Source organism: Electrona antarctica, assembly GCF_951216825.1.
Source record: "Electrona antarctica genome assembly, chromosome: 7".
NCBI lineage: Eukaryota > Metazoa > Chordata > Actinopteri > Myctophiformes > Myctophidae > Electrona > Electrona antarctica.
This window is the reverse complement of record NC_136812.1, coordinates 19,680,205-19,698,755: the sequence shown is the minus strand read 5'-3', so window position 1 is coordinate 19,698,755 and position 18,551 is coordinate 19,680,205. Positions and strand designations below refer to the sequence as shown.

General features: G+C 42.9%; 1 protein-coding gene across 1 annotated transcript; it reads right to left on the bottom strand.

Annotated features, from left to right (window-relative positions):
* Positions 1–1,134: 1,134 nt before the first annotated feature.
* Positions 1,135–17,305, bottom strand: LOC306926153 (E3 ubiquitin-protein ligase TRIM47-like; the record flags this gene model as incomplete). The annotated part of the gene is made up of 11 exons (XM_079505413.1): positions 17,239–17,305; positions 10,636–10,812; positions 9,727–9,880; positions 8,588–8,832; positions 5,504–5,599; positions 4,555–4,797; positions 3,627–3,786; positions 2,706–2,774; positions 2,054–2,101; positions 1,869–1,919; positions 1,135–1,268 (listed from the first exon to the last, which is right to left on the bottom strand). The coding sequence occupies exons 2-11, from the start codon at positions 10,795–10,797 to the stop codon at positions 1,135–1,137; spliced, it is 1,362 nt and encodes a 453-aa protein (XP_079361539.1). The 5' UTR covers positions 10,798–10,812; positions 17,239–17,305.
* Between the last annotated feature and the right edge of the window lie 1,246 nt (positions 17,306–18,551).

The window sequence follows — 18,551 nt, the reverse complement described above, 5'->3', positions numbered from 1 at the left end:
ATAACTCTGCATCCTTTAGATGATGATGATTCACTGCTTTCATTGTTTTGATCGCAGTAACATTGGGGGGGGGGGGGGGGGGGGGGGGGTCATGGGCACATTGGGCAGCAAAAGTCTTGATCGTACGGCTATAAAAAGTCCCATTCCACCGTTCGGTTCAGAACTATAGTATAACGGTGAGACGCGTTGTCATCATGAGCTGATTTTGTTTTTCAAGCTAGTATAGGGAACATGCCTGGGCATGCACGGTTTAGGACGCGGAAAAGTTCGTTATACATTACACCCGGGTCGATTACGTCCCCGACGCGTTCATTGCGGTCTTATCACTACAATTATAATGAATAAAAAAGCGTTACAATCACACGTCTGAGCGATCTCCGATTATGACGGCTCTGCATGGCGATACGTGATCCACCAACGGTAGACTGTCTGTTGTCATGGCGGCCCCTCGATACTGTAGTTCGTTTGTTAGTTCGTAGTATTGTAGGCTCGGGGATCGTTTGGTCGCTACAGTATGAAGAAGTAAACATGCATCTGTCCATGTGTGTTGCAGCAATGCCGATCTGGTGCAGAATCTGCAGATCATGTGTTAGGCAGCGTAACAGCGTTTCGTTCATGTTTTTTTCCGAGACATGAGCCCCCATCTCGCAAGGCCCTCCTCCTGCAGGAGAAACAGGAGGGGAGGGGGGAATCGAGTATAAAAGCCAATAGGTGGAGGAAAGCCTGGTGAGGCGAGGTTAGGTGAAATTTGATTCTTTTCACACACAGACTAGATCGGCATGGGCGCATCCAAGCGGCCCGCCAGGAGGGGAGGGGTTTTTTTTTTTTTTTTTTTTTTTTCTGATCACGTGAGCGGGACTAAGCAGCAATGATTGGGCGATGGTTCTTCATTGTCCGGGTGGGTAAAAAGATGAATGAAAGTATGCTATAAAAAAGTGATTGAAACGTATTGATACGTGATCCGCACCCGACGTTTGATTAATTGATAACGTATTGATACGCGATTCGCGTCGGCTGTGTTAAATAAATACTTTTTGAAATGTCTATGGGAGAAATGCATTGGGATTAATTTCCTGGGCCTGGCGTCGTCATGAAAGGGGGCGGGACTGCGACGCTCTATAGTGTAGCGGGTGTTTAAATGGGCTTACCTCTACGATGGGAGGGTGGGGGCGTACACGACAAGGCTCCGCCTTTAGGGCGGGTGGTGGCAGCTGATTGGGTAGATGGCGTGGCTCCACCTGTAGCTCGAGACGGCAGCGGACATGAGGCTTCATCGTCATTATCAGTCACGAGAAAACAAAGACAAAAAGGACCAATCATTCACTGATGATCAACGAGTGTCTGCGTGGGAAAGAAGTCCCGAATCAGTGATACTTTAATCCACTGATTAAAGATACTTTAATCTTTAATCTTCATATAATAGGTCCTCACTAATGATCATAAAATGGAGAACATTTTATGGTGCCCATTTTCTTCTACTCAGTCTGTGTCTCATAGAAGGGCTGTGGGCAGTTCAGTTCATTTTTTTTTAAAACAAGATTATTTTTACAAAAATGTTTAGATTATTATTATTGAGAGAACGATGGCTACCATTTTCGCATTGCAAAGCCTGCCGTTTCTATTAGCTTGGATTCCCCATCGATCATGTCACTGGTGGACGGGTTTCTGAACTGCCCACAGCCCTCTATATGAGACACAGACAGAGTAGAAAAACATTGTGCCATTTTATCATGATTATTAGTGAGGACCTATTATGCCCAGCCCACTGAGCCCCCACTGTGTGCCCAGAAAGATGCCCAGCCCCCTGAGCCACTGCCACCCCACTGTGTGCCCAGAAAGATGCCCAGCCCGGATCTACGTTAACATACCTTGAGGTCGAAGAGGAGGTCGCGGTGTAGGGTTGGTCGTCATGTCATACACTAAAGAAAACCGGTTTGATGAGATATTGTAAATAAGCATTATTTTTATTTTATGCAGGCTGTATTATATTGTAAATATTTTATATTTGACATGTGATTTATGCTTTATGACTAGAGAAGGTTGTAACAGTTACCTGTATCTTGCCTGGGATTTGTTTGCTTTTCATCCACTGAGGTGACTCCTAAAAAGAATGATTTGGGGCATTATTGGTCATTATAAGTGCAGATGTTCAGCCTGCTCACTCCTCATGCATTGAAGGAAGTATGAGCTCAGTTCAAGGCTCTCCCCGGGATTACAGTAGGCAATTGAGGAATAAATAAATTACACACACACGGCTGTATTTTTTTTTTTTTTTTTAATGACTCTTTCTAATTGTCAAATTGATTAAAAAAATATATATTTGACACTTTTTGACAAAATATCAGTAATTCGGACACAAAACTCTGACCATTGGTCAGACTCATCATACAGTATATAATGTAAATTAATTGAAGATAATTACGCTCCTTTCCAACCAAAACAACTTTGCTGGAACCTTTGGCGCTTTCACGGAACCAGCAGACATTTTGTTGGTTCCAGTTTCGAACCAACTTTTAGGATTAAATCTGAACAAATTCATTTTCAGTGGAAACACTCTGAACTGGTTCAATATTAACCCCTTTAGGCCTGACGTCGAAATTTTAACACCAAAAGGGGTTCCCGCCCAAAATGGATTAAGGCGGGAAAAAATAACCAAACTGGTTCAAGCCCGATGGTAAAGGGACGTTAGTTAGTTGTGAATTCACCTGTATTTGTTGTGGTGGGCTGAATATCTTCCACATCACTGGCTAATGGCGTCATCCTGCTGTCATTCACTGCAACGACAACGTGTGCACGACACACACACACACACACACACACACACACACACACACACACACACACACACACACACACACACACACACACACACACACACACACACACACACACACACACACACACACACACACACACACAATAGGAGATCTACAAGCTCACAGTGCGTCACTTGGTGCCACGCTGTCAGCTTGTACAAGAGAAAAAAAGATGTTTGGAAACTTTTGAATAATTATATTAAAAAAAAAAAGTAAAGATCAATCTTCTCTTCTGGGGGTCCCTGTCCCATTTTCAGAGATTGGGGTGTCCGCGGCCAAAATACCTATATCTATAGAGCACCGACGTCTGACGTAATTCACACATCCTACCTTTTTTTCCCCCATTCTGAATTCCCGTAGATTTTTTTGAGTGGTGTAAACCACTCCTACAACTGGCTTTTGTGTGCATAAAAAAATTACCATGGTTGCTATGTTCAAAATAATTTCTGACGTAATTAAATCACACCCGGGTGAACTGGATGACCATAGCAACCGTGGTCATTTTCTCTGCACAGAAAAAGCCAGTTGTGAAATCACATCCGGGTGTGATTTCATTACGTCAGATCAGAGCTGATCAGGCTACATAATACCTTACCTTATTTCATTACGTCAGACATTACGTCAGACCACAGCTGATCATGCTATATAAAACCTTACACCACTCAGTTCACACGGGTGTGATTTTTTAATATCGTGTCGAATACGAACTGTGTTCCACAAACAATGGGGATGTCAGCGAGTGAATGTCGAGACTTTCTGTGCTCTATTTGGGGCGGTCCTTGGCCGTGGGAAAAGGTTCTGAGCACTCACCTATCCTGAAGATGTTGTCCAGGCTGGTTTTGCACAGGTCCTGGAGGTGGTCTCTGAGTTGTGTCACGGCTGAGTGGACCTCCGCCACGACCCTCTCCTCCTGAGCCAGACCCCCCTGACCACCTGTCTGGACCGCCAGGGGCTCCATGGTCAGGAAGTTCTGGGGAAGAAAAAACGCAAGAGAACAGACCAGAAAAGATGATAGACTGAATATGACCATTCAAACACAATTTTTCGGGCCAAAAGAAGAATTAGAAAGTAGAAAAGAAAGGCAGGTTACAACACTTTTTGTTGTTGTTTTTCTTCTTTGTAATTATTTGTTTGGTCCAAAATATTGTGTGTGTTGTCATGATTTGTCACGACAAGAGTTGGCTTCGTACGACACTTAAAAAGGTCTTTAAATAAATACGTTTTGAAATGTCTATATGGGAAAAATGCATTGGGATTCATTTCCTGGGCCTGGCGTCGTCATGAAAGGGGGCAGGACTGCGACGCTCTATTTCGCAGAGCACTCTACCTGATGGGCGTGGTTATAGCCTAAACCTATAACCCTATAACCTTTACCCCACACACACACACACTATTGCCTAAACCTATATAACCTCAACCCTAACCTCAGAAACACTATTGGAATCATGCATTTCCCGTCAGTCAGTCAAGTGTATCACTCAAAATCTCCATACATAGGGAAAGCCCCATATATGGTGCCCAGGTCTTGTGACATCGCACAGAACCTCGCTTCTCGCCCCCGGAGGTCTTACTGGTATTATCATCATCATCATGATGGGGACAATATCTCACAACGGGCAAGGGCTAGTTAAAGTAATTAAAAGGGCAGAGTGGGTTTATATCAAAAGCATCATGCAATGTGTGTGTCCGTGTTCGTGTGCGTGTGTGTGTGTGTGCGTGGCTGCGTGCGTGTGTATACCTTCAAGAAGCATACTGGATCCTCCATCTCGGCCAGCCGTGCGATCTCCTCACAGTTCCTCCGCCTCCAGCGCAGCATGGCCACCTCCTGCTCCAGACCCTGTATGTGCACCTCGGCCCTGCTCGGCAGAGAGGCCTCGTGGGCGCAGAGGAGCTGGGCGACCTGGGCGGCCATCGTCTCCACACTGCCCACCAGCGCGGAGAACACCGCAGAGCTCTCCGTCTGCACGGCCTGGATGGAAGCCTGCATGTATGTGGGGATATGGAGGAGGAGACAGAAGAGAGGATGATGGGAAATGGAGTCACAAGCAAACTGGCATGATCATGACACCCCTTACTAGGTGTCCCTCAGGTCATGGGGGTCCAGGGACCCCCCCGCCCAGGGTCCTTAACCCATTCTGACCTGAGATCAGATTCTAAAAATGTCTTCTACATCCTGACAGTTTTCTGAAAAAGCTATGTTTCTATGTCAGTCGTTCTTCGATTTTTCAAAAATAGCAGACCTACAAGCTCGTAGCGCGCCACTCGGTGGCGCGCTATGAGCTTGTAGGTCTGCTATTTTTCAATAGCTAAAGCATAACATAATGCTTTAGCTATTGAAAAAGGGGTTCTCGCCCAAAATGGGTTAAGGGTTTGATTGCTAAATGGATTGTTAGGAACCAAAGGACCCTTATGGATCTATAACTCTGAGAGTGTACAAACGGGTCCATTTGGATCCATTTGTACAGTTAATTTGTGAGTTAAATTGATTGATTGATTTTACAATATAAATTGGGGTCCCCGCGGAGATAGCAATGCCATTAAATGGGGGCCTGCAGCCTAAATGCATGTCAAACTGGAGGTCCTTGAAATTAAAAAATGGTTGAGAATCACTGCTAGAGCTGTAAAAATCTTCTCTTAGGCAAATGGGGGTCCGCAGGCTAACGTATGTCAACTTGGGGGTCCTTTACCTTGTGTTGACGGGCCAAGTGTGGCAGTTCTCTGAGATGTTTCTCTGTGTCCTGGATTCTCTTCTGGAGGTCAACCTGCAGCTGAGCCAACTCCTTCTGCAGAAGACCAATAGGAAAATAAATACTGTCAACAAAAGGAAACAAAACAGGACTTGGCCTGAGCCATTTTCATGCCTGAATGGACAGATTGCAGTTGATTCAGAGTGTAGTATTTTATCAATACCAAGAACTTACGATCTTAGTTTTTATACTGGCTCCCAGTGTGTCAAATAATCAACTTTAAATGACTGTTGTATTGTACGTTGGTCTATACGGCTGTACACCGGGGCTCCACCAGGCGTGTCAGCGTCGTGTCTCCGTCACCGGCAGGGAATGTTCCCTTTTTAATCAATGAAGGGTGGCTCCACTGCCCGCGTTGCGTTGCGTTGCGTGACTGCACTCAAATTGCCCCGGTTCGTTTTTTGACGCACGCGACGGAGACGCAACACGTCCGGTGGAGCCCCGGTGTTACATGATTTAGGGAACAAAAATGTACAAATTAAGTCAAGTGCAGTAAAATACTCAATTAATTAAAAAAAAAATTGGTCATTTAAAAAGGCTTTAATTAAAGTGTTTCAACTGTGGCAGAAATCAGTATTGGATGCTCAAAAAACACAAATTCAGACTTCAAAGTATGAGAGATTTTACTCGAGTAAGGAGCCAAAACGTACATGACACTTCAATGTACTGTACAGTAACAGAAATCCAGTAGTGGCTCAAAGAACAACTAGCTTAACCCATTTTGGACTGAGGTCGATAAAAAAAGGCTTCTAAATCCTAACATTTTTCTGAACCTTTTTCATGACCAGAATTATCTCTATTGGTCCACGGACCCCCATCTCAAAATATGATGTCCCAGGGACCCCCCTAGAAGCCAATATTTTAGTTAAAAATGTTCACTCTGAAATATAGTATGCGCCACATTTTCACGATTTTCCAAAAATAGCAGACCTACAAGCTCGTAGCGCGCCACTCGGTGGCACGCTATGAGCTTGTAGATCTGCTATTTTTCTATAGCTAAAGCATAACATAATGCTAACACCAAAAGGGGTTCCCGCCCAAAATGGGTTAATATACATACTGTATCAACTGTTTATATGCAAGATTTCATAGCAGTTAACATATGGGCTTATGTGCTTGATTTACTATCATCCCTGATGATTTCATGTTAAAAAAAAAAGTAGTTACTGCACTTTGACTTTGTAGGCCGCAGTGTCTCTCTCCTCTCCTCCTCAGGTTTGACTCTAATATTCCTGTCTCTCTCTCTCTCTGTCAAGAATGCTACGAATGGCACTAGGTGTCAAATGGACGGACCGGATCAGAAATGTGGACCTCTATGGAGGACCTACCACGGGTCACAGACAAAGTCAGAGAGAGAAGGATGAAGCTGGCAGGGCACTGCGTCAGCCAGGCACCCAGAACTAGAGTCAAGTAAATTCAGTGCCGTCGCTACCTATACGCGCAATACGCAGGGGGGTAACAAAATGTGCCAAAAAGTGCCTAGCCGACCGCACCCTCAAAATAACAATTTTCTCGGCGGCTCCGCCGCATAATAACAAGCGTCCTCGCAAACAGCGAAAATAGCCGGTTTGCATGAGGAATAGAGCACCGAAGTCCTGACGTCACTGCCCTCTACTATCAGTAGAGGGCGCCAGTCCCAAGGTTCGTGTATTATTTTATAAGCATTGTAATCTCCATAGGGGGATTTTTAGATCGCCTCATATAAGAACTGTGTTTGAAAAATAAACCGATCACCCCGGCCTTTTCACTCATATGGATATGAAGCATCGACTGAAGGTGGAGATGTACAAATATACCCAAAGAGTAACAAAATAAGCGTTAGAAACGAGCCAAACAACCCAGAGACTACATTTCCGGGTAGGCTGCGTCTGCCCGCAGCCCGTCACACAACAGAAACTGAACGTTAATTACGTTTATTTTAATTTTAATTTTATTGATATATAATGTATCGTGGTTAGTACGAGTCGAGTCACCACCAGCTGAGCTTACGTCAACGAGGAATCTCAGGAACGCAGTATGTTGACAGCTGGGCGTGACGTATATGCTCAGCGACATTGCATTCATATGTAGTTTCAAGGCTTTTGCGGTCACATTAATTCCATTTTCTCCAGAAACTGGCTGTATCAAATATGAATGGACATCATTAACGACGCACAGCCACTCCCCTGACAGAAAGGCCGGGGTGGTCGGTTTATTTTTCAAACACAGTTCTTATATGAAGCGACATAAAATCGCCCTATGGAGATTTCAATACAAATAAAAAAAAATACACAAACCTGTGCGTTGGTGCCCTCTACTGAAAGTGACGTCAGACTTCGGTGCTCTATAGCAGCGCTCTCTTCAGGAGGGGGGGGGGGCAGCACACATATCCTACGAGTAGGGCAACTAAAACGGTCAGCTACGTCCCTGAGTAAATTGACTATGGGCACCAACCCAGGGCAGGAGGGGACAGAAGCGTACCACTTGCAGTACGTAGACGCACTGCGGCGTGACAGCTTAGCTAACAACACTGTAGAGCTCAGGAACCTGATCTTAGATGGGAAAGTGTGGATGGCATCGATCCAGGAATCCCGAGTTGGTGTTGGCTAGACCTCACTCTCGCAGTAACTTTATCTTATACAAGTAAGACGTGCGAACGCAGCTCGTAAATTGCAATAACAATTAGAATAAATTACGTACTTTAAGGTTTTATTTAAGTTATTTTTTTATTAGTTAAGTTTTTTTAAGTTACGTTTTTTTTGCGTGTGTGTTTTTCTTTTTTTTAAGTTTTTTTTTTAAAGTTTTCTTTTTAAGTTACGTTTTTTTTAATTTTGTTTTAGTGTGTGTGTATGTGTGCGTGCGTGTGTGTTACAGCTGCGCCCTCTGGTGGCGGGTCGGTGGTGTTACAGCGTGACACACAGACACACAGGCCATCTTCTATAGTTAGTGCTCACTGCGTTCGCAAAAACCTGTCTCGCTGTCCTCTTGTCCTCAGGTTTGAATATAATAATACACACATGCCCGTCTCTCTCTCATAATAATTACCCGTCTCTCTGTCCTCTCGTCCTCGGGTCTCAGCACATGGTGATTGCGGTGACCACGCCGGTCATGGCGGCACTCTGCGCACACACACTCCTGGCAGTCGCGGCAGTAGAGCTCCAGGGGGAGCTCGTGCAGCGGGCAGGTCCGAGGGGCCACGCTGGGCAGCGTGGGGTAGACGCTGCCCTGACGGCGAGGAGGCCCTCCCTCCCCGCTGGGCCCCCCCGGCGCAGCACTACCGCCGTCGGAGTCTGTTCACCATTAGTTGGTTAGTAGAGAATCACAGTTATTTCTGTGTTGATTTCATCGATTAGAACAGTGGTTTTCAGCTGGTGGTCCTTGAGGGGGTTCCAGGTGGTCCCCAGCTAAATGACGGAGAGTTGGTAACCAAATGGATCCTTATTAGATCTTGAACTCTTGAGAGTGTATAAACCATTTGGTTTCATTTTACGCTCTCAAGAGTTACATTATTGTTAAACATCTGCATCACTTCATGTACAAGAAGTCTACACAATTACAGAATGTAGAAGAATTGTTATTTTGATAACAATTCTTCTTCTCAACGTTTGCCTGTTATCTCTCCTAATTTTACCAACATCAATACAGCATGGATTAGTGGACAAAATATAATTCAACAACAACAAAATATTCTTTAGTTTTGGGTCTGAGAGGCTAAATCTCATCAAATGGTGGTCTGTGGCTCAAATTCCGAATAAATAATAATAATAATAATATGAAAATGGTTGAAAACCACTAGACTAGAAACTATGACGGAACATGTTCGTCAACTACCTTTTTTCCACCCAGGAAAGCTAAATAAAAAAAGAAATGCAAACTACAAAAACTAAGACTAAATATATTGACAATTTCGTCAACAGATAAAAACTAGACTAAAATGTTAGGGAGAGAAGAGAGACAGTAGAACTAAAGGCAAGTCATTTCATGTTTGGTTGCGCTTGGGGCGCGTTGTGAGCTTGTAGATCTGCTATTTTCAGCCTGCAAGCAAGTGTAAAATCGGCTCCATAATGGATTTCTGTCGACAATATCAAGACTAAAACTAAAAACATTTCACATGACTAAAATATGACTAAAACTAAGACTCTGACTAAAACCACATCCAGATTTGCAGTAAAACATGAACAGACCTGTCCCAGGAATCAGCTCCAGATACAGGGCCATGGAGGGCGGAGCGGAGGAGATGGAGTTCTCCCTAAAGCTGTTGCTCCTCAGCTTCTCCATGGCCTCCATCAGCACCGTGCTCCTCGACAGACAGGGACGAGGATTGAACACCTTACGACACTGTGGGAATCAATCATCACAATGAGTCACCGTCCGCTTCATATTGTCATTGGAACGCACCGACACCATCCTGTGTGACAGGAGGTGTGTTTCTATTAATCGTCAACTTAAATTTGTAATCATAAAAGCCCTAAGTTATATTGTCCCTTTTCATTTTTCGCGCAGACGAAATGAAAGCCTGGGTATCGAGGCTATATTGTCCCCTACTACAGGACTCATACCTGGGGACAGTTGTATTGTCCCCTACTATAGGACATACCTGGGGACAGTTGCATTGTCCCCTACTACAGGACCCATACCTGGGGACAGTTGTATTGTCCCCTACTATAGGACATACCTGAGGACAGTTGTATTGTCCCCTACAATAGGACATACCTGGGGACAGTTGTATTGTCCCCTACAATAGGACATACCTAGGGACAGTTGTATTGTCCCCTACAATAGGACATACCTAGGGACAGTTGTATTGTCCCCTACAATAGGACATACCTGGGGACAGTTGTATTGTCCCCTACTTTAGGACATACCTGGGGACAGTTGTATTGTCCCCTACTATAGGACATACCTAGGGACAGTTGTATTGTCCCCTACAATAGGACATACCTGGGGACAGTTGTATTGTCCCCTACTATAGGACATACCTAGGGACAGTTGTATTGTCCCCTACAATAGGACATACCTAGGGACAGTTGTATTGTCCCCTACAATAGGACATACCTGGGGACAGTTGTATTGTCCCCTACTATAGGACATACCTGGGGACAGTTGTATTGTCCTCTGGCCTTCCCTCGGTCAAAGTGGTTCTGGATACACGGCAGGCAGTATGAGTGTCCACAGGGCAGGGTGGCGGGGTCTCGGAGCGTCTCCAGACACACGGAGCACGCAAACGTCTCCTCTTCTGCCCAGGCTGAGGCCATGATGACCACGTCCGGCTAGAGAGGAAACGCACAGTGCAAAAAAGGTATACGTTAAAAGTTCTCAGTCGCCACGGCTGATTTCGTTTGGATTCCATAGAAACCAGCATACGTCTTCTATGTAGAAGCATGCTGCACAGCGAAAATAGCTGATCTAAAAGCTGGAGCAGTGGCGTGCACAGATAGACACTAGGGGGTGCTAGAGCACCCCCTGCCCTTTTGGCAATGTGCCCTTTTGAAAAAAAAAGAAGAAAAAAAAACTTTTTTTTTCTTTCTTTTTTTTGATTTTTCAAAAATAGCAGACCTACAAGCTCGTAGCGCGCCACTCGGTGGCGCGCTATGAGCTTGTAGATCTGCTATTTTTCAATAGCTAAAGCATAACATAATGCTAACACCAAAAGGGGTTCCCGCCCAAAATGGATTAAGGCAACCGGCCGGTTCCACGCGCTGCACAAGTTGCCCTTTTTTAACTTGAGCACCTGCCCCTCTAAATGTCTGTGCACGCCACTGAGCTGGAGGGCTGCATGGGAGCAGGGGTCATCAATATGTCCGTACATGGCCTTGTCCGTGGGAAATGTTTTTGTTTTACATACCATTGTAATGTTCATACTGTAGTTATGTTGATCATAATGGCCAAACTGAATGTCAGTCTCCAGGTTTTCTTCAAAATATGTATGACATATGATTTGTTTAATACACATTAGGAGTCCACTGGTACTAGTGCTTCTCAAACGTTTTATTTGCAAGGACCACCACTCTTAGGGCCGATTCATACTCCTATTTTAGAGCCGAATAAAAGTCGGTTCGGCGCTGTAGACTAGAGCCTACAATGTGACGTCATTTGAGGTTCGGGGGAGCGGCTCTTCGGTGCTCTTCGGTGCTACTGAAAATTTCTGACGAGCCGAAATCATTTCGGCACTACAGCGCCGAAACAGCGGTAAAATAGGAGTATGAATCGGCACTTAGAGTGTACCAATGTCAATGGCATGTGTACACTCAGAGATGGGCAGTATTTGAAATACATGTATTTGAAATACGTATTTGAAATACTTTTTTGTATTTTGTAATTTGTATTTTGCTGGGATGGAAGAAATGAGATGTATTTTGTATCTAAATACTTTCAGATCTAGTATTTTCTGTATTTCAAATACATAAAATACTTTTTAATGTCATTTTACACAGCCTCAGGTTTAAACTGTAGGGGCAAAACACATGCACCCACACTCTAGGTGCTGCCACACGGTCAAAAGAGCTGCGCACGTTCTCGGCTGCGCGCTGCTTAAAGCTTGAGTTTTTAGACAGCTGGTGGCTGGAAATTAAGCTCCACCTCCGCCGAATACTTGCGCGACGGCCAGATTCCCGGAAACGCTCTCCTCCGCTCAAGTCTTCCGCGGAGGTGGAGCTTAATTTCCATCCACCAGCTGTCTAAAAACTCAGAATTTAAGCTGCGCGCAGCTTAAGAAGTGCGCAGCTTAAGAAAGTTTTGCGCTATGGTGTGGAGACGGTGACACCGTGGGCACATTTGAGCCGACAGGCGCGGCCAAAGGAAGCTGACTGACGACGTCTTTCCGGAGTTTTAGACAGCTGATGGATGGAAAAGAAGCTCCACCCCCGCGGCTGACTGCCTCGACTGACAGATTCCCGGAAATGCTCTCCTCCGCGGCAGTCAGCCGAGGGGGTGGAGCTTCTTTTCCATCCACCAGCTGTCTAAAAACTCGGAAATGACGTAAAATACAGCTTCTTCTGTCCGCGCATGGAATCTAAAGTGTGCTTAGGCCCACACACAACACAACACAATGTGTGATGTCACTTCTGATTGGCTTACACTCATTGAACCACAAATGAGAGGCAGAGTAGGACGGGCCTTGAGTTGAGACTTTACCTCACATCTCCAAGTTGCAACTAAATGATTACTTGTTCCCCAGAGATAAAAGGTGTATTAATCTAAACATGATTATTGGATATTGCAAGCTAAGGCAAGCTTACAACAGGACATATTTAAATATTAGTAAAGTAGTGGAAGGTGGAGGGAGGCTTTAGAGCTGGGCATGTCTGACTCTGTGGACAAGCAGAACATGTGGACACATGGAACTGAACAGAACAGGGCACACCAAACAACCAACATGTTATAATAAATATGTTTGTTCTACTGTGTAGAGCCTAAATGTGCAGGTGCAGTACTATTTCAACACAGTGTGGGTGTATAATTCTATTTTTGGTGTTTTGTTTGGCTGGATCAGTCACAAAAAACACACCTGACTGCAATTAATCTCATTAAAAATTAACAGTTGCCACCTAGTGGCACAACTGCTGTTTGTTTTAAACAGCAGTTCAATATAAAACCTGTCCATGCCCTCTTTGAACTCTTAAATGGTGATTCATACTTTAAACTAGAGCATTTACATTTTAGATGAGTCACCACTTTTATGAGTTTATAGTAAATCAGCTTTCATTTATCCTTAGTAGCCTCACTGTTCCTTTTAGCCTTTATTATAATGAAGTGCCCTTTTGTTGTGACATCACGCTGTTCAGGTTAAATTATTAATGGTAATTAAAGGTATATTCAGTGATTTCACTTAATTCAAATATCACTCCTTTTGTTTTGTTGTGATAATCCTCCCTACTATAGAGTGTGCTGACCATATAAGGAGGTCCTCCCTGTTACTCCCTGGGGGGGGGGGGGGGGGGTCAAAATACCGTAGGTTTCGTTTTTGGCTAGGTGGCCCAGCCTTCATCCAATCAGGATAGAGAGGGGCCTTCCACCAATCATGATTGAACGGGGCTTGGTGTGTGTGCTGTTACAGCCTGTTGCGTTTCTCCCCACTGTAGTGCGTGCATGTGCACATCTTGTTACCGGGGAAGACCGGGGGGTTTCCAAATCACTGAATGCTCCTTTAATTGATAATCTATTCATGTTAGTCATTAGTATCTTGTTTACTTATCTTGTTTTTTTATTGTTGGTTTAAATGTAAATTGGTGGTAGGCCTAATAAATCAATCAATCAATCTCTTTCTACATTTTTCTCGAGGTAGAAGTCAAAGAGGAGTGACAGTGATGAATCAGATGGCCAATTCATTCCTTTGTGGGTCCTGTTTGATACAGTTATAGCACATTGATTTGCTTAAAATATAAAGTGTATCATTCTTAATAACCTTCAATGTATTAGACCAGTGGTAACCAACCTTTTCAAGCCCAAGAGATTTTATTCCCAATTGTAAGCCATGATCTACCACTAAAATGTGTTAAAAAAACACTTGTTTTTTGCGATGTGTGCACACATCCAGAGACTATAGTTTAAGAATAAATAACTGATAGTTATATAATTAATGCCTAAATATTAAGACAAATGTATTAGAAATATACATATTATTATTATTATCTTATTTGTTGAGGCTTTTTTTAATAAAACAAAACGCAAAGGACATGAAATTAATTGCTTATATAGCACAATATTTAGTTTCTCAGTTCGATGAATATTCACATTTACAGATGTTCAAATGACAAATGCATACAAATGCATACAGTACATATACAGTATATATACCAATAAAGCGAAAAGTGGAGATGTCATGTTTAAGATCATTGAAATGAATGGCAACAGGATAATCACGGACATTTCTTCGAATAGAGCTCTTATGTTCACTCATTCTCTGTTTGAACTGTCTAGTAGTTTTCCCAATATATGCTAAACCACAGGGACATTTGATCATGTATACCACATGGGTTGAGACACAAGGTATACAGAACTGTTGACAAAAAGAAAGAAAGTTTTCGGTAACATGTGTCACCACATATTCTCCTCACTCTCGTAAGATAAAGGCTATGTTCAAAAAGCACTGGCACATTTTAACCTCTGAGTCTCTGACCCTGAATTATTATCATTATTTAAGTACCCTCCCTTGTTTTCTTTTAAACGAGTAAAAAATGTAAAAGACCAACTTGTACATTCTGACTTTCAGTCCCCTAAGGTTTCACTTAGACAGACCTTATTGAGTCCTCTGCCACAGGGCAATTATCCATGTGGCCATTGTGCCCAGTGTGGTAATACACACAAGACGTCCTCTTTTAATCACCCCCATACTGGAAAGAAGTTCAAGATTAACAGCATTATAACTTGTGTCTCAACCCATGTGGTATACATGATCAAATGTCCCTGTGGTTTAGCATATATTGGGAAAACTACTAGACAGTTAAAACAGAGAATGAGTGAACATAAGAGCTCTATTCGAAGAAATGACCGTGAATATCCTGTTGCCATTCATTTCAATGATCTTAAACATGACATCTCCACTTTTCGCTTTATTGGTATAGAACAAGTCAAACTACCAGCCAGGGGTGGTAACCATGATGTCCTTCTCAAACAACGCGAGGCTTACTGGATACACACATTGCAAACCCTCTACCCGAAAGGGTTGAATGATGAGCTATTATTAAATGTTATGCTGTAATCCATAAAATGTATTAATTATATTATTGATTTGAACTTCATGTCCAGTGGGGTACTAAAAGCACCATGTGTCTTCTTTTTTATCCTTTATGTCCACTCTTGTTTGAGTATGGACCTTTTTTACATTTATTTTATACATTAATTGTATGTTGATTTCCTTATGTATTATGGCATGACTTATATATTATTCCCTGTATTGTTGTAATTGGTGACTTTCAATAATATACTAGGAATGTTCTACAGAAGTACTGCACCTTTAAGTCACATGACTGGGTTCTTCACAGCTGCTATCTTATGAATGATTACTATATACAATTTGATTGGTTGTCTAAACCTACTGTTGTGTATTTAATGAATGTCAGCCTATTCTCAAACTATGCCTGAAGAAGGCCGAAAGGTTGCTATGACTCTTTAAAATAAAGTCCTTGAACCAGCAAGTGGCGGTGTGCGGGTCTCTCCCCCTTCCTCATGCCACAGACATACAGCATTTGTGATCAATACAGATTTTGATGGCTTCGTGACTACGAGCTGTGCGGCCTCTCTCCTTTCTCAGTCATAGTTATCTCCTGCGGTCAGCACCTCCCCACTACTGGTGTGCGCTCCTACCTTCCTGTTTGTGTGATCAATAATTTGACCATGAATACATAATAAACTAAATGTGCTGCACATTTTTTAAATTATACTAGAATAATACAGAAAAGTCAATTTACGGCACTTGGCCTATAATGACATGCCCAAACAAAATGGAGATGCCAGGGTTAAAGAAAACCTTACGACCACCAGGTGACTATAAGACGGTCATTAACTGTGGCATGATGACAGTTTATTCCATATTTGAGGTTTCAATAATTGGGTCTCATCAGTACAGTTAGTGCTTCCATCGCATGTTACATAACATGAGAAAAGGGCCATTTAGGTGCAGAGGTGAGTGGGTGCGTGTTATATGGTTATTGTAGAGATTGCTTGCTTTTCAGAGGACAGGGTTGCTTGAGGTCATGAGGAGATCAAGTTCTTATCAAACCGAAACTATTTGGTTTGGTACGGTAGCTTCGATAGTTGGTGACATCTTGATGAGACATCCTAGAGACAGTCTTAGACCTTGCATAGCTGTGATGTCATGCATGACAATGGAACAATGGAAACAGAAAGATAAGAGTCAAAACCATCATGTACATGTACGTACATGATGAGTGATTAGATAACGATAAAAAGAGCATGCCAGGATTTAAAGGAATGCACTAGTCACAACTAGTTCCATGCAAGGGCTACTGTAACTTTGATCATAGGTGAACAAGCTTCTAAGTGGAGATTGTGGAAGTTGTGCATAATAGTCAAACAAACAAACTCCACATGTCTGGGGCCATCACTGCGAGCTATTCTAAATGCACGTTCTGTGTATTGGTAGTGATGGACTGCCTGTCAGTCTGACACCCGCTCACACCGGGATCTACTTGAATGGCTCGTGCGAGCTACTGGTAGCTCGCGAACCCCTGGTTGGTTACCCCTGTATTAGACATTCTGACAGGTCATTCATTTAATATTTGGCAATTAATTATGAATTTACTTATTATATACATTTTAATGAAAATGTATTTTCAAAATACAAAATACGTATTTGTATCTCAAATACATTTCTCAGACCAGTATTTGTATTTTGTATTTAAATACATTCTGTGACCCAGTATTTGTATTTTGTAACAAAATACATTTTCAATGTATTTTGCCCATCTCTGTGTACACTCTCGGACTCAGAGTTACGACACTGTTACGGTCATTCAGGGCTATCTCTGTAATACTCATTTTGTATGTCCATGGCAAATATTTAATTTTGACAAAAATGTCCACCACAAGCCAATGGGGCTGGGGGTTCATTTCACAGTTTCACAAATCGCACACAGGACTTAGTCAAACAAACATTTCAGCATTGAGACGCTACCACCCATGGAAAATAGAGCTATTAAATGAATACTTATCTCAACAAAACAAAAATCACTTACTATACTAAACCTCAAAGGTTATTTTCTCTGGAGGTGAAATCTTAGCTGCGACCACAACGTGACGAAGCGTACTAGCAGGCAACCTTTCCAAGCACAGTAGTCACCTCAAGACGCCGTTAAAGTGACCCGAGTTGTTCCAACCACCACCAGATGCAGCCAACAGACAATAGCAACAGAGCTGAAATGCCATGATTTCACAACATGCATTATTACACACTGCTCCAAACATGCAGTCTGGGCTGAGGTGCAGGGCAGGAAAGACGGGTTCGTCAACACGTTTTCCACAATGATGCCATGAATGCAACAACCCCAAAAATAAATAAAATAAAATAAAATCATGTGGGGCCCGGGAGCCACAGGTTGAGAACCCCCACCCCCGAAAAAAATGTTTGTTCAGTTAAAAAGAAACCATCAGTGTTCTATTTGGGTGGTCGGCCGCTCCCTCTAGTGTTGTGGCTGTGGGTGTCACTCACTTTTGGGGAAGTACCTCGACAGGTGCAGGTCATTGAGGGCACTGTCTCTTTGACTATCTTACATATTTGCTTAACCCCATGTCTATCTGGAAAATAGCCAATCTACAAGCTCACAACAGGTGATAATTTTAGTAGTCTAGCACAGTGTTTAAATTGCAAATGCGTATATGTTTTGGATTAATAATATACATCTGCAAGTTCATTATTAACTCAAAGTAACTGAACCTGGCAAATGATTAACACTTTTTTACTTCACTACCATTATTTTGCTTCTGATTAACGGAGTAGAAGTAAAGTATTGAAAAACAGATACTGTAAAGGACCTCAAATAATTAGCTTACTTAATACTGGAGTAAACACTTTCCATGGTTTACTTGGGGTGGAACTTAAGACTAGTATATGGGGGGGGGGGGGGGGAGTTAGGGGCCAGTTTGGCTATCATTGGTTCTCAAGGTGGGGTCCAGGTACCCCCAGGGGTCCTTGAGGGAGTTCCAGGGGGTCCCCAGCTATGGCAGCCAAATAATATCTGTACAGGTCTGTAACTCAGAGTGTACAAATTAAACCAAATTGGACCCTTATTACAGGTCTGCAACTCTGAGTGTGCATGTACTGTACATACTCAGTTAAAATTACAATTCATTTTACAATATTAAACACTTTGATTGCTGGAAGATCTCAACAGGCCTATTTGGATGTTGCTGCCATTTAACATTGCACAAAGGCCTTGTTCGGGGGCCCACAGTAAAATGTTCTCTTATAGCGAGAATCACACGCCTACATCAAAAGAAAGCTGAACTTGTCCACTTCAATTAAAAAAATACATTTTGATTTTACCATGTT